Raw genomic sequence first — 26377 nt, 5'->3', positions numbered from 1 at the left:
ACTTATAATAGCTCACTGTAGGAGCAGACCTCTGTAAATTTTCCTCTTTGGCCATCCTTGCATATTAAGCTTTAACTAAATCTTCCTCTGCTGGGCAATCAAAACCACCACCAACTACCAAACAAAATCATAACTTTGAATAGTTCTCTCTCTCTCTCTCTCTCTCTCTCTCTCTCTCTCTCTCTCTTATGTCCTCCTAAGTCATTTTCCTATTAGAGTCAAGTACAGCAAAATGAGAGGCAGCACAGACAAGGGTCACTTTTCACTTAGTTGGAATTGGACCCAGGAAGGAGGGCCAACTCTTACCTAACTACCTTATTAATACTAATAGACAGGCTTATTGCTGTCCTCTGCTTATATGAATGAATCAAAATAATCAAATAATAAAGGAGGTTTTTTAAATTAAAAAAAGTCACTGCAGAGAATAGTAAAAAACATTTAACTCTGGAACATTGTCTTAGGCTCACACAGCAAACCAAACCAGGCGTACAATCGCAAAACATTGTCACAATTCATAAAAGTACATAACTAGCTACAAGGGTTGCTCATAAATGCCAGAATTCCCATTTCATTTCATACATCACCTGAGTGAGATTTCAGAGACAAATCACAATCACTAAACAGTGTACACATCACTGTCAAGGAGGTCTGCCATTGCAACTTGCAGGTAGCTACTTAAACTTAGCAGATGAAAAACTTTGGTGGTTAATCAATTTTTACAGTATAGAATATTAACCCCACCCCCCCCTCATAACTTTCCCCTTTCTCAAAAAGAAATTCCTCTCAATATTCTCTTCCCTCCTTGCTTGCTATGAGATCAAAACCCAAGAGGGTGAAAACGATTTGGGAAGTTAGCTTTCAAAAAAGCTTCAAAAACTGATAAAATAAAGCTTAGATATAAAACTTCCCCCATAACCATTGCTTTGCAACAGGCCATATATGAAACTTCTCAAGCTACACTTCCATGATCTGAGGTATCTTCATAGTAGTAGGGTGACAATTTCCCCTCTTTTTTGGCAGTCTGGGGATGTTTCTCTGTGCCCACTTCTTGCAGCAATTTCACAATTCTTCTCATAGATGGACGATTAATTGGGAGAGGACTGGTGCAGAGGAGGCCAATATTGAGGACCTTGCAAACTTCTTCCTTATAACAAGAGTCAATTTTGGGGTCAATTACATGGTCCACTCCTTTCTGATCCAAAGTGGTGCAGACCCACTTCACCAAGTCCTTTTCTCCAAACTCTGGATCAACTGGGAGTCTTCCAGTAACCAATTCCAGAATAACCACACCGAAACTGTAGATATCACTCTTCTCATTCACTCTGAGGGTGTAAGCATACTCTGCAGCAAGATTACATTTACAGGATTAGAATACTAGAATAATATTTTTAACTAGAAAATATGAAAGTGATAGGAGAGATATTGGCAAGAGTTTTGAACAAATATCGTGCACCGCACATTCCTCTTCAAGAATGACGGAGCACAACACAATCAAATTTCAGCATCAAAATCTAAACTTTCTACAAGAACATGAATACAACATAAATTCGAGGGAATTTTATCTGCAATTTGAATAGAAATTTACTCACTGACCTGGAGCAATGTAACCACAAGAACCTGCAATGACCGACATAGATTTAGGTCCTTTCCCAGTTGCATCAACCACCTTGGCTACTCCAAAATCCGCCACTCGTGCTCCAAAATCTCCATCCAACAAGATGTTGTTTGATTTCACATCTCTATGAACAATTGCAGGAGCACAATCATGGTGCAGATAAGAAAGCCCCTCCGCAGCATCAAGAGCTATCTTATACCTTGTAGGCCAATCCAGCAACCCTCCTTTACTGCTATGCAGCAAATCACCAAGACTACCATTTGGCATGTACTCGTAAACCAAGAGCTTGCAGTCCCTAGCAGTGCAACAACACCAAAGCTTCACAATGTTTTTGTGCCTAATCCTCCCCAAAGTGTCAACCTCTGCCTCAAAGCCATCGTCTTGGACCCAACCTTTCTCAACATCGTCATTCTCGCACTCCTTTACTTTCCCTCTCCATAGCTTCTTCACCGCAACAACCTCTCCACTGGTTAGAACAACCTTGTACACTTTACCAGATGCCCCAGTGCCAATCACATTATCTTCATCAAGGCAATCCAATATCTCATACTCACTAAAACCCAGTTTGTGAAACGACATCAACGTCCATTTCGACTTGTCGATAGCTCTGTTCGCCTTTTTGAAGTTCTTGTACTTCAAGTAAAACCAAACCACACCCACAACAAAGACTAAACCAGCTAGAATGAAGATGCACCTCAGCAACCATATATACCCCTGGCTTTTCACCTCGGCTCTGCAATCACATAACCCTTCCAAATCTCCACAAAGACCAGGGTTTCCCAAAAAGCTATTTTTGTAAATTTCCTTAGCAAAAAGAGGCGGGAGCTCACCCGAAAGCCGATTGTTGGACAAATTGAACACATTGAGTCTCATATTCTGCAACCCAACTGGGATTCTCCCGGAAAGTCGATTCCCGGAAAGATCAAGGTAATTAAGCACCGTTAAGTTCCCAATCCCATCTGGGATTTTCCCAGAAAGCTGGTTATTTGCCAAATTGAGCTCGTTGAGCTTCGTCCAAGATTGGATCCCATTTGGGAGCTCACCAGACAGTTCGTTATTGTGGAGGTCCAGAGTTCCAAGCTGCCCAAGTCTCACTATGCTCTGTGGCAAAGGCCCACTGAACCCATTGTCGGCACCAGAAAACGCCATAAGACTCTCGACCCCTCCAATCTCCTCCGGTATCGAACCCGTGAACTTGTTCTTCGCTATAATTAAAAGCGAGAGGTTCGCCGCTCCGGCGATGGTCTTCGCTATCGGCCCAGAAAGCTCATTCTCAACGAGCTCCATCAAATACACGTGAGGCAGCCCCCAAAAACCCACAGGAACTTCCCCATTTAACCGGTTGTGACCCAATCGGACCCGGGTCAAGCTGTGACACTCACCCAAACTCGCCGGAATCTCGCCGGAAAAATAATTGTGTATCATCAGAATCTCTTCTGTTTGTCCCTTCTCGCAAAGAGTCGGCGGGATGCTACCCGAGAACTGGTTACTCGAAACATCAAGCCATTTCAGCGGCGAGTTTTTCCCGAGATTTTGGGGCAACTCGCCGGTGAGTTTGTTTCGGAAGAGTCTAAGCTCGTACAAATTGGGCGAGTTCGCAATGCTCTCGGGCAAGCTCCCGTCGAAATTGTTCTCGTAAAGGTTGAGACTTTCGAGCTGCAACCGACACAACTCGTCCGGAATCTGCCCACTCAGCTGGTTCATGGACGCGTCGAGCAGCCTCAGCCGGGTCAAGTTCGACATTCCGGGAGGCAACTCTCCGGTCAACGAGTTGTTGTAGAGCTCAATCTGAACAACGCTGGTCAGCTCACTGAGCGAAGCCGGAATCGTGCCGTTCAAGTCGTTGATGGCCAGGTCCAAATCGGTGAGCTTCTTGAGGCGACCCAGAGAGTCGGGAATCTCGCCGAGTAAGTTACACTCGGTGAGCCAGAGGACCTCGAGGTTCGTCAAGTTGCCGAGCTCCTGCGGGATCCGACCCGGATGAAACGGGTTGTAAGAGAGGTTGAGCATTTTGAGGGTGGAAATGTTGCCGAGGAACGGCGGGATGGTGCTGTCGAAGAGATTATAGACCAGAGAGAGGACCTCGAGTTTTTGGAAGCGGCCGAAAGTGTCGGGAATTTCTCCGGAGAAATTGTTGCCGGTGAGGTCGAGGTACTTGAGGTTGGGGAGGTCTGGTAGGGTGCTGGGGAGCGCACCGGTGAGGAGGTTCTGAGCGAGGTCGAGGTGCTCGATATGCTGACACGTGGAGAGGGAGGGGGGGAGGGTGGAGTTGATGGAGTTGTTGTAGAGAGAGAGGAAGGTGAGGTTGGGGAGGCGGCAGAGGACGGTGGGGAAAGGGCCGGCGAGGTTTTTGCTGGAGAGGTCGATGGAGTGAACGACGTTGGAGGTGGCGTCGCATTTGACGCCAGACCAGGAGCACGGCGTGACGTCGTGGTCGTTCCATGAAGAGAGGGTGGAGTCTGGGTCGTCTAGGGAGTTTTTGAAGTGCTGGAGGTAGAGGCCTTCTTGGTTGACAGAGAGGGTTGGGAGTGGGGGGAAGAGGAGGGACAGAAGGAGAGGGAGGAAGAGAAGCATTTTCGGTGCTGTGGTTTGCTTCTAGAAAGAAATGGGAGTGAGGAGCGAGGCGGAGGAGGGAAGGGTGTGTGCTTCTGTTTGTGTTTGTGTTTGTGGGGTGAATATTGGGTGGGTGTGTTCATATATGTGAAGTGGTTTTTGAGTAAAGAGGGAAAAGTAATTGATTGTGTTGGGAACTTGGTAGAAAAATTATGACGGAAGGCTCTCAATTGATGACTACATTTTTACTTTCTTCTTGTCTATGAAACATTTTCATAAAATGTTTTCTTGTGTAGTAAAACATAATTCATCTCCAACTTTCTCTTTTCTTTTTCTAACTTTCAGAGACAAAATAATTTTGCATAATTTCTACAAATAAATATGTGAGATTTTCTTTTTGTTGATCTAATTAATCTAATTTATAACAACGGAGGTTCGAATTCGAACTTAAGTACAAGAAGAAGGAGAAGAGGTGCGTCATTGCCCCTAACCAAGATTTTGATTATAACAATGTAACATAAGAACTCACTAAAAAAAAATGAATTTGTATGCAAAATACAAACTTATTATTCATTTAAAGAAAATAATAAAATATTTAAGTAGGTTACGAATGATACTAGTGATAAGGTTGAACGGTCAACGGCTAGAAATCTGGAGGTGAAGAGGTCGACCATGTCGGTCTCTCCGAGGTGCGATGGGGATTGACGGTGTTGGAGGGCTGAGATTAATGGCCCTGGATTAGACTAATACAGTTTAATTAGTAGAATGAGACATGCAGTTACGAAAATTCAAGTTTTTTGAATCTTTTTTTTATTTTTAAATTTAACACTGCAAGTCTGAAAAGAGGAAGCTCGCACAAGATTAGCGTGATCAGGGTGTGTCTGGGTTAACGCTTCGGATTTGGAGTCTCTGTTTGGATTTTCTCGGTCAGGTTTCTAACGCTTGAGGCTTGCAGTTCGTGGTCGTCTTGCCTGACGGTTTATGGATGGAGGCAGCCACCGTGGCGGGCGGAAGCTTTGCTTTGCAAAGAAAAGCCGACCGTCAATTTGCAGTCCATGAGAGAAAACGACATTCCCATAGTGAGGATAAGTCCAACTCACTTCATCTCATTTATGTTAAAATTATTTCTTTTTCCTTTTTCTAGACCCATATCAATCTTTGTTCTTCTTGTTCAATTAAAAAACAAAGTCGTTGCCCCTCTATAATAATTTAACCCGTTTAGTTCATGGAAAATGAGGCTTGAAAATGAGAATTCAATTGTTTTCCCACATGTTTGATAAGTTTAGGCATGATAAATGGTTGCCTGGCATATGAGAAAGTAGGGGAAAGTGAAGCCCTTCTCTTAACTTGAGTTTTGTTTTTCCTCCTCATGGAAAAGTTTGGGAAAATAAGCCAACATTCAATGCACAATTTTCATGACTATTTTGTCCCTATGAACAATTTATAATTACAACGTATCATTAAATGCATTCTTTTTTTATTTGATTTAATATGGGTATAATTGAAAAATTCTACAAACTTTGTTTTCCATTCCTACTCAAAACAAACATGGGAAAGGAAACAAAGTGAAATCTCCCGGTTACTTTCCCAACATTACCAAATGTGGGAAATGAATATTTCATTTTTATTCCTTGGGAAATGACATGGAAAATGATTTCCACTCAAATCTATTTTGTGAACCAAATGGGGCCTAAGGGTTCACTCATGGCAAAGGTAAAATACAAACCGAATCTAACCAGTGCAAAAGGCATGAGGGTTTCATATTCAAATTCCCATAACATTTTATAGAGTATGTGTATGAGAAACCTCCTCCCTTATTATTACTTATTTTTTTTAAATTAAAAAAATCAAAAATACGTTTTCAGCTATTAATTGAAGGCATGAAACAACATAACTATAGGTTATGTGACCTCGCCATCTCAGCCAAATAGAACAATGGCATGTTGCTTGTTCATGTTTCTTGTTTTAAGTCTATTATTCTTTAGGAGTTTGCTGCATTTTTTATTTTAATTTTCATGAATTCTTTAAGAGTTTGTTGTGCTTTGTATTATAGTTTTCGACAGCAATACAGATATGCCATTTTTGTCGTTGCACGGTGGAGATGTATTGTTAGTCTGAGTACGAGTTCTTCTAGATGTTGAATCAAGGGTTGAGTATTTGTTGGGTTAGGCTTAATTCTCTCCAGATCAAACTCTTTTATGGCTTTGCACTTTGATATGTTTCATCAATAATAACTATCGTTTTTTTCTCAAAAAGAACTATGGCATAAAATGTGGTAAGACATTATTGTTAATTCAAATGTGTGTGTGTTTTTTTTATTATTTATTTATGTAGAATGGATACATATTTTACTTAATTATAAAAAGTAAGTACCATGAAGCATTAGGCTGGTATAAATTAAATTTGTTTTCCATGTGCATTTAGTAATGCGAACGTTATTCATACTCGATCCCGTCCATTCAATCTCAGTAAACCCTAACCCTAACCCTTCCTACCTAGATCTCACAACAACCAATCAAATGAAACTTCCTAACGAAAATGAATTTGTACAACAGTTACTAGAAGGCCAGAGTTATGAAAAAGAGCAGTTGATCAACACTTCATCCATCCATCCCTAAAAATTAACCATTTGCTCGCTAACACCAAACAGAAAAACAAGTTTTCCTTAACCATATATATTCCAATCTTCCATAATCACAAAGCACACGGTGAATCAAAGTTTTTGAGAAGAACACACAAACCCTAGCTAATGAAGAATCAATCTTGAGCCAATCTCATACAGAAATAGAACTCATATATACATACATATATATATATTTATATATATCTACATGGCTGCACCTGCACTTGAAGAAACATATGAGCAACCACTGTTGGAAAATAATGCAGCATCAATTGCGCCAAAACCGCCAAAAACCCCTGCACAAAAGGCCATTAGAAAGACCTTTAAAGGCACAGCCCATCTGTCAAATCTTCTTCCCACCGGAACGGTCCTCGTTTTCCAAATGTTCTCCCCGGGTTTCACACGCCAAGGGCAGTGCCCTACCCCCATCAACAAAACCATGACGCTAGGGCTTCTAATAGTCTGCAGCCTTACCTGCTTCCTCTTGTGCTTCACCGACAGCTTGAGGGACGAACGGGGCAAGGTTCGATACGGGTTGGCGACTTTTAAAGGGTTGTGGGTCATCGACGGGTCGAAAGTCCCCATTGCACCGGAGGAGGTGGCCAAGTACAGGCTGAGATTCATTGATTTCTTCCATGCCTTGATGTCCATATTTGTATTTGCTGCACTGGCTTTGGTTGATCAGAATGTTGTCAACTGTTTCTACCCCAAGCCGTCGGAGGAGGGCAAGCAGCTTTTAGCGGCGTTCCCTGTCGGAATTGCTGTTGTGTGCAGCTTGTTGTTTGTCCTGTTCCCCACCAAGCGTCATGGAATTGGCTTCCCTCTCTCTCGTAGCTAGAGAGAACTCGGGATCACATTCACTTTATTTGTTAATATTTTTACTTGGACACTTTTTAAAAAAAATTGAACGTTTTACACACATCTATCTTGTCGGATTATATGGTTTTATCATATACTTCTTTCGAGTTGAGTAAAATTTCCATGTAACATGTTTTATAGTTTTTTTTTTTTTTTTTCATCTCTCCCATTGCACATCATAAGATGATAGATGTAGAGAAATATATATGAAACAAGGAATAAGTAAGTTTTTCTCCTGGAGTTGAGATATGGTGTCCCCAATGTATATTTTCTCATTTTTCAAACTTCCATTAAAAATATAATTAAGGGCATGTTTTAGGAAAACCAATTAACAACCCAAGAAATTTGGGATTGAAGTGCAATTACCAATGGCAAAGTTGAAAGTTGGTTTTAATTAATTATAGTTTAACGTCCAAATTTATTGCTAAATTTGACCACAGAAAAAAAGGGTTTAGGTAGGGGTTAAGAAATCAGTCTAGAAAGGAAGATTTTGTTGGGGTTAGGTGCCGTGCACGGTGGAGATCAGTCCGTATATTCGTTATTATGCTTAGCCATTGGTCGTGTCCACAAGGGTAAGACTACAAAGCAGGCAAAAATCGTATCTATTACAGTAGCTTACCAAACCATCCGATCAATCTGACGCCCAAGATTCGGTGGAGATTTCATCACAGGGCCAGAGGCAGAGGAACAGTTTGCATGACTTGAAGAACCAGCGGTAGAAAATGGAAACTCCAATTGACCTTTCTGTGCTGCCTAATGTCCAAGCTTTTGGGAAGATGTGCTCTCTCCACACACAACAGTTAAGACGATGTTTACTTACAAGTTTTCAACGGTTCTTCAAGGAGGGAATTTTCAAACTTCCCAATTCTTGGGTCATGGGATTTGCAAAATGACCCTTACTTACTTTTACGCTTATTTTCAAACTCTCCACTTCCACCTTCTTTTTAATTTCTTATAAATATTATTTATGTATTTAATAGTAGCAAAATCCCTTCAAAATGATAAATAAACCAACTTCTCACATTTCTCGCAAACTCACAAATAACATCAAAAATTAGTTTTTTTAACATAAAATGAATTGTGAATTTGAACGTCTGAACTCTAATATTCATGCGTAGAAATGCTACTCAAATTACATAATAAATACACGTAATTTATAATTAATTGTATTATGTGTTTGTCAAAGTATAAGTGAAATTGTAGGAACTCATAACTTTTAGTCATATAGCAATTATCTTGCATTTACAATAAGCAAGTCCATTTTGAACCTCCACGTCTTGAATAAAAAAATGAACAAAATCAAATACATGTTTATATAAGGAAACTTTTCCCGTGCAACAAACAATTGTGTAAAATTGCTGGGTAGATAGAAAGGAAAAAAAAAGTTTGGGAAAAAGAAAAGCCCAAACTATCAAGGAATGAGCATGTAAATTTACAACTCTACATCTAAGGAAGACAGATTTTGTTCCATTGGAGAAGGTTAGTGAGATGCAGCACATTGTACCTACAAAAAATGCAGAAACTCTAGTTTACGATGCAGAAGGGGAAGGATTAAATAAGAATGGGACGAATAAAATTACACCAAATCATAAATAGTGTAAAATATATTGGGGTAGTTCCAAAGTTTTCCATTTTTGTCTAAAACTTTCTTCTAGTGTTTAATTTTGTCACGTTCTCCCACCAATTTCTTGGCATTCTTCATTAATCACCGTCGTTTTCTTTTGCCCAAAAGTAGATGAGTTTAGGCCACAAAGCGGGTACTCAGACACCAGCCGTGGTAAAATGGTCTAGCTCTTCTTTGGGTCCTACTCTTCCTGGGGGTGGCCCACACGAGGCCTTTGCTTTTGCTGACATTTTAACCCCATGCGCGCCAGAGTTTCCCCCCCTGACAATTCGACAAGTGTGACACACACTTTGTCGAGCACACCTGCTATTCGGTAATAAAAAATTCTTTATTGTAACGAGAATTACACTGTTTTATTATTTTTAACTAATAACACAATAATATATAAAAAATTAACTCACATACCCTTGTGTTAGTCGAATATAACAAAAAATGTTATCTAAGTTGCATGAGAGTGTTTCTCCTGAAATACATTTATGTGCATCTATCATAACGTTATCAAATAGTAAAATTAAATAAGGAATTTGCGTAATTTATATTGATAATTTAATAACATAACATATTAAAACGACATTATGTAGCAGTTAAAGGGGATCAACCCAACATATATAAAGTGTTCTTAGCTTCTTGGACTTTCTTAAATGATTGTAATTTGATGGCATTGAAGTTATTGGGGATGGTGAATGCAATGCCATTATTTGCTTGTCTTTCTGGATACCCAGATGTTTGTGAATTCGCATTGTACAAGTTGTTGGGTTTGCAATAAGGTTCCACCAACTTGATTTGTACCTGTCGATAGTCAAATTTGAAATTCAAAGTCAACGTTTTATTTTTATAAAAAATATATATATACAAAAGAATAAAAATTCAAATTTAAATTGCAAGGGTTGGTGAAGGAAATTAAAATAAATTTTAATTTGTTTGGTGGTAAATCTGGGACTTGGCAGCACATTTATAAACCGTACTGTACACAGTACAATGTACATGCATGTTTTGCAGAAGCAAATATTTTTGTAATTTTTTTATAAAAATAAAATAAAAATAAAAGGCTGTGCGAGTGGTGTCTCTTTGTAAATTGTATATGTTAAAGGTTTTGTCTGATGTTGATAGATTGTCTCAAAGCTTGAATAATGGGTAAAATTCCAGGAAGGTGATTTGAAACCACCAAGAAGCTTTTGGGACTTCGAGTAGACCGGAAGTAGAAATTGATTAAACACAAAGGCACGTCACATGTGCTGAACATTTTCCAAGTTGGCTGCTGCCAGAATCCAAATTGGTATGCATAAATATACAAAAAAAACTTCGGATTAGTGTTTTGATCTTTGGACAGTGAAAGAAATAACTTAAAAACTCAGATCAACTAACTCTTAATTTAATAGATTTTTTTTAATATTATAAGAGATTACGAGTTCGAGTCGCCTCTATATGTATACTGGCATACAAAACTGCTTAGAAAAACTATTCAAAGAATTTGTAAATTTGGTGCGGTTTCTCTTTTCAAGTAAATGTACACAGTAGTGTTGATTTTTTATGTCGGGAACAAGTATCATGACTGGTGTCTGGCATAGTGGCAATGGCGTCACTATATTTAAATTGAGCCTCTAACTTATCAACTTTGGTTTAATTTTAGCATTCAACGTATGCCACCTAACCTATACTGAATGTTATAACATCCACCTGGACCACCTACCCTGTTCTTTATTTAATCCTCACCCAATTGCCATCTCCTTCAACTTCAATTCTTACTCGATAAACGTCACACTGATAGACACAACGCTTTTACTTATCTGTTCCCCCAATGCAAATGTTTTTAAGCCTTCCAAGTTAATTGCTACCTACTTCTATTATAATTCTAGGGTACATAATGTTCTTGTCCCACAATTGGTCAATTGTGAGTCTGAATTCTAGGTTTAGACGAGTATTAACCTACCTGATCAATAAGTTTGATTACAGTGCATATGATTTTATTTATTTTTGATAAACTATGAATTCGAAATACACATTCAAACAAGAATCAACATAATCAATATATAAACCCTATCAATCAACCTAATCAATAGTTTAAAGTCACGGAGTGATAACATAAGACACAGAATCTTATAGAGTGCATAGCTGAAGCCCTAATGCACAACAGAGAGTTTCAGGAGGGGAACATGCACAGTAAATTGGTTAGGTAAAGACATTGTTGTAGAAGATATGATGGGGCTTGTCACCCGCGAGAAAAGAGGAGGCTCACTATCTGTGCATGCAGACAAAAGGGCAAAATCAACTTGAAAGCTTTACCAAATTATTCAGGCAAGTAAAACACAAAGCTTTACGATTCTCTTCTTCCTTTTTTTTTTTTTTGCCCCGAGTTATGATAACGTTTGCATGAGGTTGGCCTTACATCAATCTCAACTCAAACATGAACAGAAGAACCATGTGTCTGTGTGTCTCTTCTGTTGGCAAAGCTAACGGTACAACAAAATTATTGCTGTTTGTTTGCAAGAGACGCATACGTTTTATGATTTCCATTTCCACATTAGAAAGCAAAAAAGGGTAACTTTTGATTGATGAAAAGCTAATTACCAAATGTTGAAATTAAGTGTGATTATTAGTTTTGCTTAGAACTTTCTGAAATTTTTACTGTTTAGAGATATAATTACATGATGCTTGAGGGGTCGTGCTTGAGCTTTGCTTCAAGTTTAATTAACAAAAAAGATTTCTTGGTGGCCTGCTAACAAAAATTCTATGATGATTTAATTAAACTCAGATTTCTGGTCTAAAAAGAAAAAGGTTGAAGCCGTGGCCCAACTTAAGCACACCTTCCTAAATTCCTAACTCAATCATGATTTTATCTTTATTGCAATAAATTTTGCAAAAAAAACAATTGGTTTCCAGAAACCCAAAATATAAAAAGAATTGGTACAAAAAGCCTCAGTGCCATCACTTTTCTAACACAAAAGAAGCAGACCTATTCCGACCTTTAAAAATAAAATTAAAAAAAACAAGAAGAAGAAGCAGATCCAGCAGCAGCCTTGAAAGATTGAGAGGTATTTTGTGGAACCTACAAGGCAAGATATGTAGGGCCAAGATCAATGGCTTTTTTACAAACTTTGAGGGGGGGAAAAAAGGATATGGTGGATCCAACCCATTTGAGTCTGTTCCTAACCATAATCATAATTGTCCTCTTATGCTTCATTTCCACCTTTCTCCCTCAATGCCACCATCACCTTCCACTTTATCTGATGTGAGAAAAAGATGCATATGAACAGTATGTGGCAAAATTTTCTCCCATTTGGAGTGTTCTGCTTTATCTTCTTTTCTCAACAGGCCTCCCTCACTTTCCTGCTCTTCTGAAATCATTAGTGGTACACTTGGGAAGATCCCATGAGATTTTATTCCTCTGGGTTTTATTTTTATTTTCTATACCATATGGATGTGGTATGCAGAGGATTATTGTTTAATAGGGTTTACAAGACTAATTCAAAAGATGCATATTCTGAAAGCACCCCTTCCTTTTCCTCCCCAAGGATTTAAATGAGAGAAAGGTCATGGCAAAGGCAACTCTTTTAACTTTCTTTACACATTTTTTTTGGCAGAGGTCATGCTTTAATGGGAAACCAACACCAAATGCATGCCCAGCTGTATGTACATATGTCATATAATATATAAAGTTTATAAACTGGCCATCCTAGCACCATTGAAAAGGTTTTGGGAAGCTTTAAACAAAACAGGACTAATTAATTAACAGAGATTAATCAATCTGAATAGGATTATGTTATGTGTTTAAACCCCACTGGAGTCTAAGAGGAGGAATAAAACTTTATTCTCTCTTTAGGGTCTAGCAATCATTTAAATGTATGATAATCTGGAAAACGGCTAATTGGTCAAGACATGGGGTCGAAAGTTTAGAAGATTTCATGTGTTTGGAAAACAGAAGTTGCATCGCCACGGTAATACGCTTGCTTAATTTATGATTATGTTGAACTAGTCGCCTAATTAGTCCCTAAACAAGTGAGTTCAAGAAAAATAATGTAAAGAGTGGTATTTGTTGGAGCAGCAACTGACTGCGTTAGGTGACGTTTTTTGACTTATTAGTCCCAAATGGAGCATACACGCTTGAGAATCTTTGACTAATATGAACTTGAGACCTCATACTAAGTAAAGCCTAAGTATTCTAGGTTTTTATAATTAGATTCACTCTGCCCATTTTTTTAATTTAAAAAGAAACTGATTTGCAACGTTGGCTACTTTGTAATTCTGTGATTTCATCGTTTAGATACGAATTTTAGGGCATCTTTCAATATTATAAAGATAAACAAATTTTAATTTATTGTTTAAAAAGCGACATTTGAAGGTTGGTTATAAAAATTTATCACAATCTGTAGGGTGAAAGATTGCTTGAAGTGTAATTAAGAAAACCCATTAGATTGAAGGGGTTGATGCTCTTCTTCTAGACTAATTAGCCGTCTCATAAATGAGGGGGGTTCGAATATTGATTATATCATTATCATCAATCTATTCCAGACACTAAGAGATGATGCCAAAAATGATTTTGGATCTGTTGTAGAAACGACTCTTAATCAAGTCAATGAAATCATAAGTCTTTGTTCTTTTTCTTTTTTCCCCTGAAAGGCTGCCTTAAGTTATAGCCATTCGATAGTCAAATGGAGTACGACCCACTTGAGAGACTCTTGAAGTTGAAGAAATATCAAAGAAAAAGAAGCCAAAACTGATGTGGAAAAAGGTGGGATTGATGCATGACTAGCCTTGCAATCTCGATTGAGTATCTACTATATGGCATGCATTGTCCTGGATAGAATCATACAAGACAGAAACTGATCCGCATGAGCATCATATAAAATTCAAAGGCATGACATGTCTCAGAAAACTGACCTTTCCAATATGCTAAAACCCTAATCGCCTAAGGTTTTGGTAATTTTCGCCTATTAATTTTGGACATGAAAACAACAAAAAGAAGTTAATCTAAATTGATTACTGGTTTGACTACTAGTTTTGGCTCTAAACAAGACCGAATCGAACCATACCCAACCCTAGCTATACTTATCTGAAAATTTAGATTGATTTTGGACTCTAAAAACAATTTTATGCACTCCTCAAGTGTGAAATGAGTGCAGGAGGTCCAATGAACGGAGTACCGAATAACCCAGGAACAGATGTGGCACATCACACATCCATCCTTATCTTCTCTTGCAGAACCCGTGACCCTGAATCATTTTCTGTACTCTTTTTTTTTTCTTTTCAATTTTATACGTATGCATAATTTATCAGGAAACTGCCCTGCATATTCTTCTTTGTTTCCTCCTTGGCGCATAGTTGTTTCCAGACAAGAATCTGAGAATCCAAGCCCCAAACGTATAACATTTGATTTCTCACAAATATAGGAAAGAAATCAAGTTGTTAATTGCTCAGAAGATTTAGATGGAAAATGATATTGAATTTACACATATATTAAAACAGTAACGAAGTCTTTATTTATTATTATTTTTAATACAATTGATATTGAAAGAGTGGAATTTGAACACAAAACCTCGAATACAAGGATAATGCTCACTCGTGTTACAAACTCATTCTAATGGTAACAAAGCCCTGATGGTTAGAACATAAAATCAATAAAGTCATATTCATAATTCATTCATAGTTTCCATATGGGTGCATATGCAGAAAAGCATTCTCATGGCCATATGGCATCATTGAATTTTTTTTGGCTTTCTGAACCAGTCCATAAAATGAGGGAAAAGCAGCAAGCAACAAATCAATTGGTACTAGAAAGAAACTGAAAGGCGAACAACCAAGCCAGAAAAAGAAAAAAAAACATTTTCCCTTGACTTCTTTTAAGGTTCGCACTCTATGATCATCTACATGCTTGTTTGTGCCAATAGGCTACATGACACAATTCATCATCACACCCAGCACATCATTCAGAACACCACACCCCCTCCCCTCTCCCACCTCTCTCCAAATGATCATTTGCTTGTGCATTTTGTAGGGTCTTTTTAAAAAAAAAAAAAAACATGGGTTCAACTTTAAAATGTACTGGGAAAAACCTTTATAATTATTAATTCAGATGCCATAAAATTTTTTTCTTTCATGATTTCTTGATGAAAGCCCTAAAGAAACAAAATTATAATATATGGGGTCCAGTTTGATGGTGTCATTATTTCACAATGTTTTAAATCATTTAAGGAGTAGGAAGTAGGGGTTGGTGGTCATCATGAATGAAGGTAAACTGTAGATACCCTCCCTCCCTCCCTCCCTCCCTCCTTCCCTTCCTCCCTCCCCCCCTCCCTAGATGCTACAATTTCTGTTTTTGGGTCTGCTCTAGATGCCATGCTAGTATCAAAGGCTAATTAACAAAGATATGTCAGTTTTTTGGTAATTACAGTTACAAATTAGACCCAGAATTCTATATAACAAAAGTTGAAAAAAATAGTTGTTTTTAGAATGAAAGCAACTTCACTGTTGTAGCTGGTAGACAGTTACCTAACCATTTGGACCAGATTCTGTAATCTAATAGTTCAAAGATTCTTCTCAGTTATCAGAAAATTAAAATAACAAAGGAAGGGAATCGTAACAATGATAAAATTTACACCAGCATTGTGATGTTGCAGTTGCAGAAAAGGACCACAGTACATGCAACACTTATTGATTTGAAGTCTTTCTTTTTATTAAGACACGAGGAGTCGAATTTAAAACCTTTTTCAACATTAAACTTTAAGTTCGTACCCACTAAACCAAGAGCGAGATTCTCATTCCTTTAGGATTAAGATACTGTGACTGAATGAAATGTACGTTATGGTTAAAACTTAAAGTTTGTAACGGATGCTAAAGCAGAAGTAGAAGCTACAATTCTGCCTTGGGAAAAAGTGATGAAAAGTCTCTGCCTATAGCGTCTATCTATATGCTTCAGCCTCGTGACCCCTTTGGCAGGCAATGCATTATGCATGGTCCAACGCGAAGAGGGCACATAATTTGTCAAACTCTTTGAATGGGACGTCTCTCTTCCCCATAACTATGACCTGTAGCTCTCAAAGGACATCTTTTTTTGACTTTGTTTTCCTATCTTCAAATTGCTTAAAAACAAGGACACAGCAAAACAAAAAGGCCAATTTGGTATCTTCTCTTGAGCCCAGCATGAGCAAATGGGTTATTCATGTATGCCTGGTCCTTTTTAAATGGACGGGCCTGTGCATTTTGGCTCACCACACACGTGTCCAATTTGATACATGGGCATCAGATCTGAAAAATATGAGGTGGGTTGGATTTGTTTCAACTATGCGAATGGACAAAGCGCAGAAGTGAGTTAGGCTACTTGGTCAGAGCAGTGAGTCCATCCCTTTGCACTTAAGCTCGAGTCATTCTTCTCGTATATTAGATTAGTTTAGAATAATTTATACCACTCTTGGTATCAAAAAATACCAAAAAAAAAAGGACAAAGCAAATGTTTTGCAAGATTTTGGTTAGAAGGTGAGTGGATTAAAAACTCCAGCATATCAGTGCCTGCAAAAATGGGCCTTTTTGGCAGCAATAGTTGAACACATGGCACAGATGTTTCCCTGTTTCAATTCCCACCTGTTTATAAAGTTATATCGTGCAAGGTATGAGTATATGACACCATGTATGATCTAACACCAATTCCTTAAAAGTGAAGCCTAATATCTAATCCAATACGGACTTTCATGTGTTGAAGGAAAAACTAAAAAGCAAAGCCTAAAACCAAAGAAGTGTGGGTCTCCACTTCTAAATTTAGAAATAATAATAATAAAAGTAAAGAACACCTCTTATGAAGCCTCTTGCCTTTAAGCAATACACTTTGCGTTTCCGCAACAAACAACAAAAACCTTGTAAGCCCCAAACTTCTTGAAACTGATCACATCACCCCTCCCACTTTGTGACAACTTTAAAAACCATGGTCTATAACGGTCATGAAAGCTTGATGGGCAGTTAGCACAAAAATGAAGCCTCTTGATGGACATTTGGCTAACCCCAAAAAGCTTTCTTTCATCTACTTTGAAGATCTATGCACGAAACCAAAAATCCCATTTGGTAGCAGCTTTGTCTCAATTTCAGTTCCAGTTTTAGGTTTCTCTTCCTTGCAAGGCATGACTAACTACTCTTCCCTCCCTTTACCTCCACTCTTTTCATTTCTATTCTCTATCTATATAACATTGTTCCTCCCAACAAAAAATTCTAAAACAAACCAAGAAAAGAGACCAAAACATTAAGGGAAAAGAAGCTTCAAGCGTTTCTGGTCAATGGAGATCAAGATACAAGCTGAGGAATCCCGGCACTGGCCTGATGATGAACAAAAACTTCCCCTCTTGCAAGATATGTCAAAGTCCGTAACAGAGGAGGAAAGAACCTTGATACAGAAAGCCATTCGCCAGACGTTTCAAAGCACAGCTCATTTGGCCAATCTTTTACCAACCGGAACAGTTCTTGCATTTCAGCTCCTAGCACCCATATTTTCAAACCAAGGCAACTGTGACTCAGTCAGCCGGTCCATGACTGCTGGTCTTGTAGCCCTCTGTGGAGCTTCATGTTTTCTACTGAGCTTCACTGACAGCTATAGAGACAAGAATGGAAATGTCTGTTATGGCTTTGCTACATTCCGAGGCTTATGGATCATCGATGGGTCAACCACCCTTTCACCCGAAGTTGATGCAAATTTCCAACTGCAGTTTATAGATTTCCTCCATGCCTTTATGTCAATACTTGTATTTGCAGCTGTTGCACTATTTGATCAGAATGTAGTGAATTGCTTCTATCCAACACCGTCGGATAAGGCTCAGGAGATTCTCACAGCATTGCCAGTTGGCATTGGTGTCATTTGCAGTATGTTGTTTGTTGTGTTTCCAACCAAGCGCCACGGAATTGGGTTCCCCCTGTCTGTAAATTAACAACTCCTCTTTTGTTAATTAAGAAATATTTGCCTGCGTGCTCCTTAAAATTGTGGACTGCACACAACGTTATTTATTCATTCTTCCATATCAGCTTCCTCCAAGCTCTGTCAATGTCAGTTATATGATTTCTATTTTTGTTTGTAAATCCTAGTTCCACCTTTAAAGAAATAGCTTTTAAAAACCTCGATTCTTGACAGGATAGATTGTATCTGGTACTGATTTAACAAATGCTTGTCATACTTATTTCTCTTATATGCCAAAGAGTGTAGTACATGAGTGAGGTATGTGAATAATAGGAAGAACAATTTACTTCAAGATTGTCAACCAAATATATTTCATGGTTAATATACAGAAAAATCCTTTCTAGCGCTACAGTTACCAACGTTCATGGTTAAATTCACTATGGACAGTTACCAATGACATTATACTAAGCAAGTGCTTTATAAATCATGTGCCACGTAAGTAGTCATATTTTGAGCCAGTAACTTATAATTTCATAAAAAGAAAAAGAAAAGGCAATGTGGTGAACAAACTTCCATGACCAGAAAGCAAATAAATGAAACGTGGATAAGAGCACTTACTAGCTCAAAACTTTCAGATTTATGTTTCAGGCTCAACCATTTCGCTCATCAGCTCAGCCTGCAACAACTCAGCAGGTTCACGCACCTTCCTGCGATTCCAAAATCCATCCACCATGGAACTCCATATTCCCTCATCCGGAACACATCCATCAAGCACCATCTCATCAACAATTCGATAAGCTTTGTGCAGGTCCCCTTTTTTACAGATACACTTCACTAGAGTATCAAATGTCTTCATATCTATGGAGATACCCCTGGAACGCATGCTAAGATACAGCTGACAAGCTCGATTTGGATTGCCGCTACTACACAAGCCCTGGACCACTGCATTATGAATCCTTACATGAAGGCTCCAAGTTAGTCTGTTAGGTGAAACTCCTCCAAGGACCATCTCATCAAGAAAGTTTGCAGCTTCCTGGAACTTGCAAATGTTACAAAAGCCATTAATTACCTTCCCATACAGCCCTGCATCTGGTTTCAAGCCTTGAAGCTTCATCCTATCTAGAATCTCCAAAGCTTCTTGAAGCTTTCCTTCTTCACAGAGTCCATGAAGCAAAGTACTATAAGTGATATTGTTTGGCCTATGGCGCTTACGAATCATTAAGTCTAATAGTTCCATTGCTTGTGAAGAACGCCCACCCTTGCAAAGTCCATCCATCAAAGAGCTGTAAGTAAAGACATTTGGAGTAATACCTTGGGTTTTCATGTGTTCAAACAACCCCACAGCTTCATCCAAATTGTTGGATTGGCAAAAGCCGTGTATCAAGGAAGTATACGTAACAACAGAGGGCAAACAACCTTTTGTTTCCATTTCATTGAAGAGCTCTTTTGCTTCACCAATCTTTCCTAACTTACACAATCCATTAATCAAAGTACCATATGTATATGAATCTGGGGTGCACCCATGATTGGGCATCTCACGAAATATTCGAAGAGCTGCATCCATGGAACTACTGTTCTTACAAAGGGCTTTGATCAAAATATTAAGCGACACAACGCTAGCTGGAATGCCTGTTTCTCTCATATACTTGTAGAACCTGAAAGCAATCTTTAACTGGTTTTCTTCAACAAGAATGCCAAGTATGGTAATGTAAGATTTCTGGGTTGGTTTGCACTGGAAGTCCTCCATTTTGTGGAAGACCCTGACAGCATCCAGTGGCCTGTGAACGCGGCCATATCCTCTGCAAACAGAGAGGAATATATCTTCTGTAACACTACATTTCTCCTCCTTCATCTTATCAAGTAACGCCTCGGCTGACCTGAACTGGTTCGCGGAGACTAACCTAGCGACCATGAGACCAAAGGTGGTGTGATCATGCCGGAAGCCATTGGTGTACTCGGCTGTTGCGGAATCAAATATGAGAATAGCTTTCTGTATGTCCTTTTCAGCTTTTATCAGCTGCTCAACTTGGGAAGTAGTGATTTGCGACCATTTAAACAAAGTTTTGCTTCCCATTGTATTGGCAGCACTCTTTCTCAGTAAGACAATATCATTCACTTCCAATTATGTTTCAGTTTTGCACAATAAAAGCTCTGCCTGCAAATCTCTGAATCAATTTCTACATTTCTATAAACATAAGAGCAAAATGAGACAAGAACCAGATAAAAAGAACTACCCACGAACAACATGAATCGATTAGCAGTAAAATTCAAGCTAAGAAGCCACCTAGTCTAAACTCTGTGGGGCATTTCATCAAACAGATGTCGTCCCGTAACACCAATCTTAGGCGGGAACTTTAAATCACACAAAATTTTTGAGGGGAAAATACAAATTTAATTTAAACAGAAGTAGCAGCAACCTTACCTGCGGACTGATTATCATGAAATTGTTTTTCTCTTTCAGACTCATCGTATTTTCCCGACGTCTTGGACGGTCCCTGAATGGTAATGCTCAGCAGCAGAGGCTTTAGACGGCCTAGGGCGCGAATACTCGACGACATTGGCAATTTGGATCAAAATGGGAACATGCAATGATGCAATGCAATGCTTCAATTAGGCCCATAGACAAATGGATCGGGTCATCGACAATTTACGCTGTCATAGGCCCAATAAATGGCCAGTTATAGTTTAGTTGACAATGTTCTTCTATATTGGGGTTTCAATTCCACCAAGAAAACCAACTTGTTATAAAAGATGTGTTGGGGCCTTTTGTTCCAGCAGCCTGATGAATGGGCTTGGGCTGTCGTAAGAAGAGAAGTGAGCAAAATTCCCCAAGTGCCTGGGTTCGATACCAAGCGCCTGGAAGAGTGTTTTTCGCAGAGCCTGATGAAACTGTTACGAAAACACTCTCAGGCTTCCCTCACTAATAGCCCAAACAAACTTAACCAATTTTACAGAAGAGCTTGGCTTGAAGAGCATGTGGCATGGGAGCTAGGCTTTCACAGGTTTAGCAATTTTGAGAGAGAGAGATGAATTTTCCTATGGAGGATGGAGGTTTAGAGCAAGCAAAGGAAGATTCAGCTGGTTTCCTTCCTGATGAAGGAAGAAAACGAATGGAGGGGGAGATGGGGTGGCTTGAGTAGATTTTCCAGCTGCTTGACAATGCTTGGTCGAGCTCTGGAAGTGGGTTGGTTCTTCTGGGTAGCAGAAGTCCTCCTTTTATAGCCACTCAGGGTTCTAATTTCGTCATAGTTCCTTCCCTCTTTCCATTGTTTTTCCCCACTTCGTCTTCTTTGATGAATCCTATCCGCCCAAGACATATGGGTAAGGACCCCATTTGCGGTTCCAAGGTCTTGGTTTTGCTGGCCCTTCTTCATAGAGGTGAAGAGCCGCTTGTTTTTCTCTCGACCTTTCCTATGCAAGCTGCCAGGACAATGGGAGGGAAAGGAGCTACGTTTTACTCAGCGGATAAACCTCTTGCTTGTGTGGATTTCCTCTGGTTTTTAAGATGTTTGCTGTTGACTCTCTCGGATAGGGACAAAACGTGCTTGGCCAGATATTTTACAGAGAGCTTGGGCTGGGCTTTTCTTTCCTAGGCTTTGAATTGGTGATATGTCTTCTGGTCAATCTACTGGGCTTTTCGTCAAGCTGCCGGAAGCAGCTTGCCTATTGCACTTTAACAGCACGTTTAGGCTTTCTAATTGTCTTAGCCTTTTCTAACAGGCTTTGCACTTTTTTTCTAAGGTATTGGGTCATGCTCTCTCTTCTCTCATGCTAACCCATACATTTCGGGCCGAAGAAATAGGCTTGAGTTTTGGGCCCCCCAAGTGACCCGAAACTACCACTTCCTTGGCTCGTCAATGAGTTTTATGAAAGCTTGTTGCCATCCATACCACAACCCGTTCAAGCAAGCCCCGGGTAATTTTGGTGGCTTGGGCCCACCTAAGCTTGTAACGCATCTTGGCGTTGGCATGGCAGTTCCGACTCCTGTGCTTGTGCTTGGATTTTTTATCCTATCACCATAGGCTATAGCCGGGTTCAATAGGAGTGAGCATGTTCCTTCTTCTTGCTACTTAGAAAACTTGAAATCTCAATGACCGGAATAGTAGCCAAGTAGATCACTAATTTACTCCTAATGTAATGATATTCTTCTTTCGGTTCCAAATTTGAATCTCCCTCTTTACTTAGAAAACGAAATTAATTTAGTAGACTAGTAGTTGGGTTGGGACGGACTGCAGAAATAATTTTTTTACAGAGGCAAACAGTTGGCTTCTCGTGAGAACAGTGAATAAAAAGCAAAAACCCCATATAACAACATCACGGACAGCTTTGACAGTTCATCACAAATAAGAAAAAGAAAAAGAAAAAAAAGCCATTAAGAAAACAAAATCGATAAGAGGCTTCAAAACACTGCCAATCTTCGTTGCTCGTAAGCCTTACGCTGGGGATAAGATGTCCCCACCCCCCTCCACAGTTATATCCCTATCTCCCTCACTCACTCTCCTCCATAAACATATCCCGTACCGACCATAACCTCCCATACTCCCTCCCCCACCTCACCATATCCCGCCATCATCGACCTCTCCACACCCTCCCATTCATCATTTCAAGTTCTTCATCTAATCTCACTGGGGGATGCATTTTATTTAACTTGTCCCGCGTCGTAACAGATTATATCCCAGACGAACAAAAACAAAAGCAATTAACCGCCCTCGAACACCCACTCCAAAACGGTGCGCATCATCTCTGTCTCTGCTGTGCTGCGTGTCTACTCTGAATCACCAATAAGAGCTCACTGCAGCTTCCCAAACCACATTCTCCACTCTGTCTGTCTGTCTGTCTCTCTCTCTCTCTCTCACTGCCCCAGCAATCATGGAGTCGCGAGTGCTATCACGCGCTACCACATTCGGAGCCCTCCCCTGCCACCGCAAACCATCTCCCAGGGAAAACGCCGCCGTTTCGTTCGTCTCGGCTCGGCTTATCGGCGCCGTGAGCGAGGGCGGGAACCTCATATGGGGGAGGCAACTCCGCCCCGCGCTGCTGCTCGAGGCCTCACCGTTGAAGAGGGAGATTCTCCGGCCTTGCCTAGCCGCCGCTTCCTCTCCGACCGAGGGAAACGATTCCGCCGGGTGAGGTCCGTTTCCTCCGTTCCGACTCGGTCTGACTCGCCCTGTCGGCCTCCGGACTAATGCTTTTTTTCTTTTTGGCCTTTTCTGCCTGACTCGGTGCTCTTAACAGGGACGCGAAGGTCGCGCCGCTCGGGTTCTTCGACAAGTACCCGGCTATCCTCACCGGCTTCTTCTTCTTCATGTGGTACGTTTTTTTATGAACTTTTCAAGCATTTTTTTTGGAGAAATATTTTGTATGTGAAATTACGGAGTCGTCCTTGGCGCGCAGGTATTTTCTGAATGTGATTTTCAACATCATGAACAAGAAGATCTACAATTACTTCCCTTATCCCTAGTAAGTGTGCCATTTTCAATTTTCGTTACCTATAATTCTTGTAAACAAATAAATGAAAAAGCGTAGGAGAGCATATGTGTTCATGTTCAGGCGTAATTTAGCTGGTTCTAGCCATTTGAATTCGGTCTGTGTTCTGAACTTCTGATGAAGTGGGTTTGCGGTTTTTTTTTTTTGGGTCGAATAAGTGGGTTTGAGGTTTGTGTGCAGTTTTGTGTCGGTTGTGCACTTGGGCGTGGGAGTGGTGTACTGTTTGATAAGCTGGGCCGTGGGCCTTCCTAAACGCGCTGTAAGTGAATTCACTTCAGGCCCAGGCCCATAATGCTATTCTCAGTCTGTTCAGTTGGTTGTCTTGTTTATGTGACTGACTGGTGTTTCTCCTCTCCGTGCAGCCTATTGACTCAAACCTGTTGAAGCTGCTTATCCCTGTGGCCGTGTGCCATGCACTTGGCCACGTCACCAGCAATGTCTCATTTGCTGCCGTTGCAGTCTCCTTCACACATACCATCAAAGGTGAGAGGACAAATCTTATGCTCTCATATGTTTGGTACAATGGCCAAAATTGTTCAAGTGCACTTTTAATTATTGCATTTAGACGTTGAATTTGTTTGTTGCAGCTCTTGAGCCATTCTTCAATGCCTCTGCTTCGCAATTTATCCTCGGACAATCAATCCCCTTGTCTCTATGGCTGTCCCTGGCTCCTGTTGTTCTTGGTATGCTCTTCTCTTTATGTTCATCCCGTTGTTGCAATCATACTATTGAAAACTATGGAAAATGTAAATCATGCAGATACCCAAAAACTACGAGCCATGAGAATTTATTCAGACTGTCTTTGCTCACTTAGTATTTACGTACTTTTAAAATGAAGGTGTGTCGATGGCATCGCTGACTGAGTTGTCATTCAACTGGACTGGCTTCATTAGTGCTATGATTTCAAACATCTCCTTTACCTACAGGAGTATCTATTCAAAGAAAGCCATGGTGAGTGGCTCTGGAACTTTAGCTAGCATTTTGTTTTGAATAGGACAGAACATGGGGAGCTAAAGATTGCTTCTTACTTGTATAACGTTTTATTGGTTTTGCAGACTGATATGGACAGTACCAATCTCTATGCCTATATTTCGATCATTGCTCTTCTTGTCTGCATTCCACCAGCTCTCATCGTGAGTAAAACTTACACTTGAGAACCCTTGAAGTTTGATTGTGCAACTGAAACAAAAATTGTGATGAATTTTGGTTCAATGTCCTCTCTCATATCACAGGTAGAGGGGCCTCAACTGATTAAGTACGGCTTCAATGATGTAATTGCTAAAGTAGGTCTTGTCAAGTTCGTTTCTGATCTCTTCTGGGTGGGATTGTTCTACCATCTCTATAATCAGGTGCATTTGTTTTCTTTACTTTCTATTGTAACTTATGGTTCTATGGCTTTGTAATAGTAGGAGGATAATCCTCTCAAAATAACTCAAATCTTGCCCAAGTTAATGATCAGTATCCTGTTATGAAATTATCAGTTGGCCACCAATACCCTGGAGAGAGTGGCACCTCTTACGCATGCAGTTGGAAATGTGCTGAAACGTGTATTTGTGATTGGTTTTTCCATCTTGGTCTTTGGTAAGGCTCTTCTTTTCTTCTGCTTTTGCTTCTTCAACTTCCTTATTCTTTTGTATAACTAATTGCTACTTGCTGCTCACAGGCAACAAGATTTCAACACAAACTGGTATCGGGACAGCCATTGCGATTGCAGGAGTGGCAATCTACTCTTACATCAAGGCCAAAATAGAAGAAGAGAAACGAGTAAGTCAGATATAGCTAAATTTAGCTCATGCATGTGGCAGTTAGTCCCTTGCATCCAATTCCATTAAATAAATTTATCTGTCTAATATTATTGCTCTTCTGACCCTTTTTTTGGTTCATAAAACCCAGCAAGGGAAAGCTGCATGAGAAGAAGGGAAGAATGGACATGGAGGGAACCTTGCATTGTAAATTTCATAAATTCCCTTCAGAAGAAATGGCAAATTGAGTATCTGTCTATTATCCATGTCACAGTTTATTTCCCCCTTCCAACGTTTTTTTTACTCCGATTGATTGAGAGCACAAAGACATTCTAATTTGCAATGGTCTCATGTTGACTGGAATTCAATAATGTATCAATTTTTATCTTTCTCACAATGAGCTCTTCCTACGGATGGAAGCCTAAAAAGGGTCAACATAATGGAGATTTTATATGTGAGTGAATAGATTGCTATCTGTATCTAGAGACATGCTTGAACTGCCAATTTACATGTTTTGGGTAGATCTTCATTCATTCAAAAGTAAAGTAATGCATTAGAAAGGATAGGAAATATACACGATATTTAAGACAAAGAATTTATTTATTTTGTTTAAGTTCATTCTCACTCCCACTCTCATTCTGCTCATAAGTGTTTTTATTAGAATCGCGTCGAACTTTAGAAAGTGGCTCAAAGATATTCTAGTTTCATGTGACCAAATTGAGAGGGCAGAAACTCACTCTAGACCCAAAAACTCTTGCCTTAGGAATGGAGAATATTGAGGTTTAGGGGTAAAGGATAAGGACCTTACCAGCTCTACGTACTCTCTATCTCAGTCCTTAAAAAGAAGGGTTAGAGATTCAAGTGGACCACTACAGCTAGAGCAAGATGTATGATATCCTCTGCTGATGTCTTTTAGCCATTTGCTCACTGGTGAGAAGCTTGCCACGAGCTCAGAGCCCAAGACCCCAAAGGAACATTTTGATCTTGTTCGCATCTTTCAAATCAG

At 39.7% G+C, this 26377-nt stretch overlaps 5 protein-coding genes across 9 annotated transcripts; 3 read left to right on the top strand and 2 right to left on the bottom strand.

Moving 5' to 3' along the window:
• Positions 1–457: 457 nt before the first annotated feature.
• Positions 458–4303, bottom strand: LOC117626805 (receptor-like protein kinase HSL1). The gene is made up of 2 exons (XM_034358652.1): positions 1594–4303; positions 458–1341 (listed from the first exon to the last, which is right to left on the bottom strand). The coding sequence occupies exons 1-2, from the start codon at positions 4187–4189 to the stop codon at positions 950–952; spliced, it is 2988 nt and encodes a 995-aa protein (XP_034214543.1). The 5' UTR covers positions 4190–4303; the 3' UTR covers positions 458–949.
• A 2696-nt stretch (positions 4304–6999) lies between these two features.
• On the top strand, positions 7000–7629 carry LOC117624197 (protein DMP7-like). Its single transcript, XM_034355340.1, has one exon. The coding sequence runs from the start codon at positions 7000–7002 to the stop codon at positions 7627–7629; it is 630 nt and encodes a 209-aa protein (XP_034211231.1).
• A 9814-nt stretch (positions 7630–17443) lies between these two features.
• Positions 17444–18418, top strand: LOC117626804 (protein DMP4-like). Its single transcript, XM_034358651.1, has one exon. The coding sequence runs from the start codon at positions 17532–17534 to the stop codon at positions 18174–18176; it is 645 nt and encodes a 214-aa protein (XP_034214542.1). The 5' UTR covers positions 17444–17531; the 3' UTR covers positions 18177–18418.
• LOC117626803 (pentatricopeptide repeat-containing protein At5g46100) lies at positions 18055–20696 on the bottom strand. 3 transcript variants are annotated; one of them, XM_034358649.1, is made up of 3 exons: positions 20565–20696; positions 18761–20327; positions 18055–18165 (listed from the first exon to the last, which is right to left on the bottom strand). In XM_034358649.1, the coding sequence occupies exon 2, from the start codon at positions 20214–20216 to the stop codon at positions 18780–18782; it is 1437 nt and encodes a 478-aa protein (XP_034214540.1). In that variant the 5' UTR covers positions 20217–20327; positions 20565–20696; the 3' UTR covers positions 18055–18165; positions 18761–18779. The 3 variants fall into 3 exon arrangements, with proteins under 3 accessions (XP_034214540.1, XP_034214541.1, XP_034214539.1); XM_034358650.1 differs by having other exon boundaries at positions 18761–20297; XM_034358648.1 differs by having other exon boundaries at positions 18761–20696.
• Positions 20697–22570: 1874 nt separating this feature from the next.
• On the top strand, positions 22571–25854 carry LOC117626802 (triose phosphate/phosphate translocator, chloroplastic-like). Of its 3 annotated transcripts, none has more exons than XM_034358644.1 (12): positions 22571–23268; positions 23378–23452; positions 23537–23602; positions 23810–23888; positions 23992–24112; positions 24217–24312; positions 24468–24580; positions 24685–24762; positions 24862–24978; positions 25111–25210; positions 25293–25393; positions 25523–25854. In XM_034358644.1, the coding sequence occupies exons 1-12, from the start codon at positions 23012–23014 to the stop codon at positions 25538–25540; spliced, it is 1221 nt and encodes a 406-aa protein (XP_034214535.1). In that variant the 5' UTR covers positions 22571–23011; the 3' UTR covers positions 25541–25854. The 3 variants fall into 3 exon arrangements, with proteins under 3 accessions (XP_034214535.1, XP_034214537.1, XP_034214536.1); XM_034358645.1 differs by having other exon boundaries at positions 23033–23273; XM_034358646.1 differs by lacking the exon at positions 23810–23888 and having other exon boundaries at positions 23005–23268.
• The last annotated feature ends 523 nt before the right edge of the window (positions 25855–26377 follow it).

Source organism: Prunus dulcis, chromosome 4, assembly GCF_902201215.1.
Source record: "Prunus dulcis chromosome 4, ALMONDv2, whole genome shotgun sequence".
Classification (NCBI taxonomy): Eukaryota; Viridiplantae; Streptophyta; class Magnoliopsida; order Rosales; family Rosaceae; genus Prunus; species Prunus dulcis.
This window is presented reverse-complemented; position numbering and strand designations above follow the sequence as displayed.